Source organism: Magnolia sinica, chromosome 5 (genome assembly GCF_029962835.1).
Source record: "Magnolia sinica isolate HGM2019 chromosome 5, MsV1, whole genome shotgun sequence".
In the NCBI taxonomy this organism is placed as follows: domain Eukaryota; kingdom Viridiplantae; phylum Streptophyta; class Magnoliopsida; order Magnoliales; family Magnoliaceae; genus Magnolia; species Magnolia sinica.
This window is the reverse complement of record NC_080577.1, coordinates 69,190,899-69,199,122: the sequence shown is the minus strand read 5'-3', so window position 1 is coordinate 69,199,122 and position 8,224 is coordinate 69,190,899. Positions and strand designations below refer to the sequence as shown.

Below are 8,224 nucleotides of genomic sequence, written 5' to 3'. Positions count from 1 at the left end.
TGATCGAAAATTCTGTTGGGCCATAGCAAAGAGAAATGCAAATCAAGGGAGAAAAATGTTTTCATTTTTCATGGGCCATCAAAGTTTTAGATCGAAGTAAAACTTGGGCCTGGGGGGTTTCATGAGGTGCTGCTTCACATGAACGGTTAAGATTTTGGATCCACATCACGTAGGATGGGTTCTCAAAAACGTTCGTACGTAGTACGTACGAACTGGTTCGCAGGTTAGCGTTTCCGTGCATCCGTGCGTGCGTGCGTGTGTGTGTGTGTGTGTGTGTGTGTGTGTGTATATATATATATAAACGGCCAGATCAGGCCGGAACATGTTTGAACTCGGCCCTAACTCAGTTTCAGGCTGAAGAAAATGGCCCGTCCTGGCCTAAACTCAATTCCAGGTCAGGCCGAGTCAAGCGAGTTAACCAGGCTTGCCCGGTTTGTGTACAGCCCTAGTAGAAATGTAAGATATATATGGATATTGCAATATGAAGTTAGATTCACATAAATACACTTTATGTTAGCTTTTTGCACTTCCCGCCCTTTTTACAGCACAAACAAGAAACACGTCAAGATCAGGAACCCCTGAGAGAGGTTCGTTCACCGAAGGTTATATGGAAACATCATGACAACCCACCCCTACGACTCTCTACTATCTCTCAAGTGATGGAAGCATTGGCACACCATGACATTGTAAAACACCTCTCTTCCAATCTTTTGACTAAAACCTCCTATGATGATCCCTGGTAAAGAAGGGGTGTCTTAGGGCTTCTTGGGCCGTCGACCGATCCGATGGATCATATCTGAGAAGGCCTTGCAAGAGGTCTATAAGATCACCAGCCGAGTGATCAACATGCTGCATTACTAGGTTCTGCATGAATTTGAGAGAGGGAAAGAGAGTAATAATTAACACAAACACCACCAATCACAACCAACAACTTATGCTGAAACAATGCTGATTTAACTGAACATCTATATACCTGAAGTCGAGGCAACTTTAAAACAGCTTTGATGCTTTCCCTTGAGGTTGCACCCTCAGGCCAGTCCAGTCTACCTCTTCTGATGTACTTCTCAGCATGTCGACTGGAAAGGAAAATTCAATAAAATAAAATAAAAATGGAGGAAAAAAGGTTTTGATAATGAGTTAAAGATGGATTTCAATGTCCTGTACAACATAAGACAACAGGAACATATACACTAGTAGAAAGCACTCACTCTACTCTCTTCAACATGTGCTGAGGCAATGGACCCAGTACCCTCTCCATCATGGCCAAGTGCTCCAAATTCTCATGAGTCTGAAATAATGCTTCCCCCTGTAACAATATTAAGATAAACGCAAGTGGAGTCACAGCCGCTGCTTCAAATCAGATGCATACATCTAAAAGAGAGAATTGGCTGTCAGGAAACATACCGAGCAAAGCTCCACCAAAATACAACCAACACTCCATACATCACATGGGTAGCTCCACCCAAGGCCTAAAATTATTACACACATAACACAGGTGTTCATTTCTGAGTTACTTATCATTGACATTGGTAAAAATTAAACAGCATAGGAACATCCCAACAGTGACGCGGCGGCTATACCAAGAATAACCTCAGGCGCCCGATAATGCCGAGTGGACACAATGTAGCTATGATCTTGTTGCTCGTAAGTAGTGCTACCAAAATCAATTACTTTAATTGCACTTGATTTTGGCAGTCTCTTGAAATAGGATCCATCCTTGGGAGAACGTGATGAAACCTGCAGAGCATATAGCTACATACATGAATCAACAAGAACAAATAAACAGAAAATGAGCATGAGGAACTAGAATATATTGTGAAATGAAGTGGGGGCATAAAAACTCCATTTTAACTTGCAAAGATGAGTATTATTATTTAATTGCAACGATGGAATTAAAATTAGATACAACATACCTTGTAGTCCGGTACCTTGACATACTCTGACGAAACAAGTAGAATGTTCTCAGGCTTCAAGTCAGTGTGAATGAGGTGCAAATCATGCATAACTGCCAGAAGAGTGAAAACCAACATTAAGCCATAATGGAAAAAGATTACTCAACTAATGCCTGACTGTTGACATGCTGTGTTAGAAACTATAGAACAACCAAAGACTGGCAGAGATGAATCCCCCAGTGTGGGTAAGTTCATAAAAATAATCGCCAGGCCTAGAACTCCCTAAAATATGGAAGGAAAAGAGGACTTGAACTACTAGAGAAGCTACCCTTCAATGCAGAAAAGACAAAGAAACTGGTAAAGTATTGTCTACACACATGCTACACATTCCAACAGTTGTCTGCCAAGCTCTCGAACTAGATCAATTGGAAATGACCGATAATTGTTTTTCCGTAGAAAATCGTACAAGCTTGGTCCAAGCTTCTCACATACCTGTTAAGACCATTTAAATTCACCGACAGTTTTTTAACTCCCAAAATATTTGGGAAATTGGGGAAATCAAGCCATCACAAATCAATCAAATACTTACGATACAGATATGGTTACGATAGTCAAACCAGTTCCTTATTTGCACACAACTGCAAGGAATACACCCAATTTTATAGTTTATATTTAAACCTATTCGAGTTCCATCAAGCAACATAAAAGCATAATATGAAATTTAAATCATGATAATCATAAGGGAGACTTACCGAGTGCCATTCTTATCATGTTTTCCAAGCTGTTGAAGGACATCAATTTCAATCATCGCAGCCTCCCGGTACTTCTTAATACCACGGACAACTTTGATGGCTACCATCTCTTTTTTTTCCCTGTCCCAGCATTCCAAAACCTGACCAAATGTCCCTGAAATAAATGATAAAAAGACAGTATAGAATGAGGAAGATGACATTAGCATTTCTCGAGCCAAGGCACTAACTTTAAGAGATAGGAGCCCACTGGGTTTGCTATCATGCAAGGCCTATGCATGGGCAGGAAAACCTACAACATGCTTTAAATATCACATAAGACACAGAATATTTATCACTTCAGATTACGTTAGTTGCAGAAACTAACCTTCGCCCATTTTGCTGTGGATCCTATCTGCAAGCATAAGGAAATAAACACCATAAGGAGAAATCCATAGAATGGAAGCACAATGCTCATAAAACCACCCACAAACTATGAAAAGTTCCAACAGGAAAAATATTGTGTTTGTATGAAAAAATGAAATTAAACAATTCATTTGAAACCCAGGTAAAAATAAATACGAAATCTGAAAGCCGGAACTAGCTGTAAAAAAAATTCAAAAAAAAAAGAAGCATGACATAAAAGTTTGAAAACTAAATATAATCAAAGGTTGACATCAATTAAGGCATAGTATGTAAACCTGGAACTCAAAATCAGAAGGAAAAAGAATTAAACAAGTAAAACATCTGTAGAAACTTTAAGCCATCCATGACACAAATATTTTTCTCCCATGACACAGTTTATTTCCAGCGGCAAAAGACGGCAATACACGAAATCATTGTGTCAAAAGAGTCAAAAAAAAAAAAAAACTAAATAAACTGAAACTAGCAGAAAGGAACTATGCAAATAACAAATGATGGAAAATGGACCTATACGTGACCCCTATCTGAAAAGAAGGAACCCTAATTTGAACTGGGGTATGAAATCGGTATAAAATTAGTAATCAATCCAAACATCCAATTAACATTATCTCCATAAAACAGAGGGATGTATAATAGAACTAGGCACAAGAACCAGCAAACAGAATTAAATGATATGATTTTAGTCAATGGTGATCAAGTGTAATTACAGCGAGAAGTTAAATTCTCTCCAAGTGCAAACATGTAATGTCCATCTTTGTCATCATCTCGCCAAGGGGGAGAACCATTTCGAGCGACTCCTCTTACATACAAAGAAGAACATGTATGGTCTGGGGGTGCCCTTGAATGTGCAAAGCTTGTAACATTTCCAACCTCTTGCCCACATGAAATTCCTAGCTGAGCCTACACACAGCCATCCATTCATTTTCCACTCAACAAACAGTCATAAACTCCTCCCTTTATAATCAATAATCCCTTCCCAACATACATCCACTCATCCGTTGTGAGCATACAATAATGAAACAATCAATCATATATAATAAGAAAATACCACAAAGGAATAGAAAACACAAAACAAGCAATCTGTTTCACTTATACAATTTCTTATGTTCTTTTGATAGGTTAAATAACAATTTCGTTTATAAATAATATTTCTATAACTTTGGATCTGAGTTGTCAATTTCATTGTACTTCAATGAAACTTGTCCAAAACCTTCATACAATATACAGGAACCATAATGGTTAGTTTCAGTCCACCTCATCAAAACCTTCATACAATATACAGGAACCATAATGGTTAGTTTCAGTCCACCTCATCAACAATGTTACCTGAAAAACTCTTCCTAGATTTATTTGACGATCTATAACTTTTGCCATGTCTTGATACATAGACAGCATTTTTAGTTTTAAAAAAATCTCCCAATTCGGAAGGTTAAAGACGTGAGGAACTCTCTCTCCTTGAGAAGGGGCTCTGGTCTGCAGAAACATTGCATTCCAGTTGTAGATATGGAAAGCCCTCCCAAACAGAAGTTAGAAATCTGACTCTAGTGAAGAAAAATAGGGGGGGGAAAGTTCTTACAAGAGCAAATCAAAATACATGTTTGTTTCAATGGAAAAATATCTGCCTAAAAAATAAAATGCACAGTTTGCTAGCCCCACATGCACCTATCCACACATGCATCTAGATGATGAGACGTCTGCAAATATGGCACGTATATAGGTCATCCCAACCATGTAACATGCAAGACGCACCCCATAGATCAAGTGTCCTCGACATCAGGGCCTTCAACCGACAGGTAGGGCACAAAAACAAAAAAAAAAAAAAGAACAAAAAAAAGAAAAAAAAGAACAGCCAGTCTCTCACTTCTGAAAAAAAAAAAAATGGGCGGATTCAGATCCCCACGTAAGTTTTGGCCAGATGATCACCCTGACTGATAACAGGAAGCTTGTTTGCCCAATAGGCATCTAAGTAGGGCTGTCAATAGGCCAGGCAAAATCAAAATTTCAAATAGGGCTGGCCTGTCAGGCACAGCCCAAAACAGTTCAAAATCCAGACCAAATCCAACCTCAGGCCTGGCCTGTTGACAGCCCTGCATCTAAGTTTGGCACTTTTCGAATACAGTGTGCGTAAGGCTAGAAAACTTCATCATTATAACAGCCAGTGGTGAGAGGAGCTACATTATGCACTCAAATTCTATCATCTTCTTTTTTTCTTTTTTGAAGCAACTGTTGTAAATACGTAGGTTGTTTTGAACTTGAATGATATCTTTCAATTCAAGCCAAATATGAACTCCTTGAAAGAAGAATAATTAAGCAGTTTATCCATTCAAAAAGCTTAATCAATGAATCTGCTCAAGACAAAATATGCCACGTACCAAAAGAAAAGCTGAAAACTCACAATATTAATTTTAGGGTTTTGCTAACATCCCCAAACCTTTCAAATGCCACCCATGATGGACAATCATCGATCTCAACAGTTCATACACTAGTACCATTGGGAGAACACCATGGTGCAAGAATCACATCAATCAGATAAGCTTATGAATTAATTTTTTTTTACAACCGTCCATTGTTTATGAGCCATAATCACGTTGTTAGAACATTCGGACCAAAGTGCTACTTTCGAATCATAGGCAATACAAAACGGGATCTATAGAATAGATGTTTCCAGATGACGATCGGACCTATTTTGTCTCAATCTTGACCGTGCGTTTTCCATGCCCTAGACCGGATGTTTAAGATCATCCGATTTGGCGTGATTTTTGCATCATGGATTGCAACTCGTTGTATAACGGACGGTCAAAATCAACAACAGTCCCATCTCATATGCCGTTTAAAATCTACAGACTGCGGGTACTTTTTAACAGATCTAGAAAATAAAACCATCAGATACTTTCCTGATCTAGCAAAAACCCATCAGATCTATCAATGGAAAGCGCAGAAAAGAGGGAAAAAGAAAGAACGGAAGAGTCTTACCTGATCTAAGACTCTCCATCAGATCTAGCAAGAAAGAACGAGCAAAACGAAGGGATATGGAAAGATCTATAACATACCTTTGGGAGCTGAGGAACGTCCCAAGCTAACCTCGGCCTCTTTCTGGGCCGACGGTCCATGTGCATGTGAGGGAACTCCGTCGGGCATTCCATCTCCATGGAGATCTCCGATCTAATCCAGAAGGAGAAAACCCTAAGAAAAGAAAGGAGAGAAGCGAAGGAGGAACAGCGAAACCCTAACCCTAATCTCGAACGGGGGTTGAAAGGAACGTGAGGCTGTGGAGAAGGCCGCGAATTTTCCTGAGACGCTAACCCTAAACCTAACCCTATAAAAAGGAAAGTTGAGGACGCGAGTATCGTATTACACCCGTTACACGGAGCCCGGTAGCACGATGCTTTGTGGGGCCCACCGTGTTGTCCAGCTGGCATCCGCTCCGTCCATCAGCTTCTCCGGTTCATGTTCGGAGGTGAGCCCCAACATGTGGCAGGCTCAAATCTCAGCTAGGCCATACAACAAGAGACACTTGGAATTGAACGACTACCGTTGAAACATTACTGGGCCCGTCTTCATGTTTATATGCCATCCAACCGATTGATGAGGTGATTCCACCCGGATGAAGGGGAAGCACAAAAATCAGCCTGATCCAAAGCTGCTACAGGCTCCAAGTGTTCAATAACTATACTTTTTTTAAAAAAATGGTGCGGCCCACCTGAATGATACATCTACCTCATTTTGTAGCACACATCCTATCATTATCTCTAAAAAAAAACTGATGGACGGATTGGATGTCACACGCAAGTCGCGGAAGGATCCACAGTGATTTGTGTTACCCGGGTTCCGTTTAACTGGTGTTACACGCTACTCGCGTACAAAAAGTTGACCACCTACCTTAACTATGGTTTATTTTTAACCCCAGTTGTGGATTTAGGTCTCCACGAATTTCTTTCTTGATAGTATTCGAGTCAAGGCCGCTAACGGATTTCGGTCCGTATCCACGGGCCATTGTTCGGTGGGACGCCGAACCTGCCATTGTCTAATGTGTTTGGCGCTTTCGGCCCATTGAGAGCGTGTTTGGATTTCGGGCCATGTAGTACTGTATTGTAAATTGACATAAATAGCACGTTTTCAGTGTTTGACTTCGAATTAAAAACAGGCATCCACGGCCGACCCAAGTATGACGTCGAACCAACTCTCCGGCTTCCACGCGTAACCGTTGTCACTGTACAGTGCATCGGTAAAAGTGATGGAGTCATTGCACTGCACCGCCAATGCAAAAAAAGTAATTTTTTACTTACTCTATCCTGTGGACCATCATTCTCAAGTAATCTCTCCATCCTCACAGCCGTTGCTTGAGAAGTTAGTGTGGATACCTGACGGATCGGTGATTGGAAGAGGTTGTGGTATTGCATGTTCTAAGCATGCGATGGTTATCAAGTCGTATGTGCATAGCATCATCGTCGACTCACCATTGAAGTTGCCCTTAATCCACCTCCATTCCGCGTATTACAACAGTCTTCTTAGTGCAGATTTCCACCAGGTCCAAGTATTGTGCATGGAGACATTTTCAAAGGGTATGGATCATAAACTATTATTGCCTTTTTGGGGAAGAGAGGTTCCATCCCGTTCTGTGGGGGATCTTATCCCTTCCATCTTCTTTCGCGATATCTTTGTATATTTCACGAATCACCCATTTTATTCGCAATCACATCTGATAGAGGAGTAGATGGCATCTTTCCTCTCCTGACTACGATGCCCACAACCCACGCAACACTTTCGAAATTATTTATCCCTCTTGTTGTACCATTGAATCATTACTGCGTATCTGCAAAAAATCCAACAGATGGATTCACCTCCAGTAACCTGTGACGTGAATTGTGCATGTCAAAGGGACTAGGAGTTATGATCTGCTTTTGTAGTCCGAACTATATTGAGAATGGATATATAACAATAACTTGAATGACGGTGAATCACCATTAACCCATTCCTTCTAAAATAATTTCTAGGAGATTAAAGTCGGAAGCCTGACGTGCTCATGAATTTGCTATAATTGAGGAAAAGATTGACGGGCTGCAGGTCTCCGATGCGGCAATGTCGGACCTGAAAGTAGACTACGATTCGTTTGTTGATGGTTCTACTATATTGAAAGTTGTGATAGAAGTATTGCTTATATATGTGGTAGTCGGCAAGATT

General features: G+C 40.4%; 1 protein-coding gene across 4 annotated transcripts; it reads right to left on the bottom strand.

Annotated features, from left to right (window-relative positions):
- Nucleotides 1-448: 448 nt before the first annotated feature.
- Nucleotides 449-6,359, bottom strand: LOC131246124 (serine/threonine-protein kinase AFC2-like). Of its 4 annotated transcripts, none has more exons than XM_058246007.1 (12): nt 6,094-6,359; nt 3,751-3,943; nt 3,009-3,035; nt 2,645-2,798; nt 2,482-2,530; nt 2,270-2,384; nt 1,914-2,005; nt 1,581-1,752; nt 1,405-1,469; nt 1,209-1,306; nt 974-1,076; nt 449-864 (listed from the first exon to the last, which is right to left on the bottom strand). In XM_058246007.1, the coding sequence occupies exons 1-12, from the start codon at nt 6,190-6,192 to the stop codon at nt 715-717; spliced, it is 1,317 nt and encodes a 438-aa protein (XP_058101990.1). In that variant the 5' UTR covers nt 6,193-6,359; the 3' UTR covers nt 449-714. The 4 variants fall into 4 exon arrangements, with proteins under 4 accessions (XP_058101990.1, XP_058101991.1, XP_058101992.1 ...); XM_058246008.1 differs by having other exon boundaries at nt 1,581-1,737; nt 6,094-6,357; XM_058246009.1 differs by lacking the exon at nt 3,751-3,943 and having other exon boundaries at nt 6,094-6,357.
- Nucleotides 6,360-8,224: the final 1,865 nt, after the last annotated feature.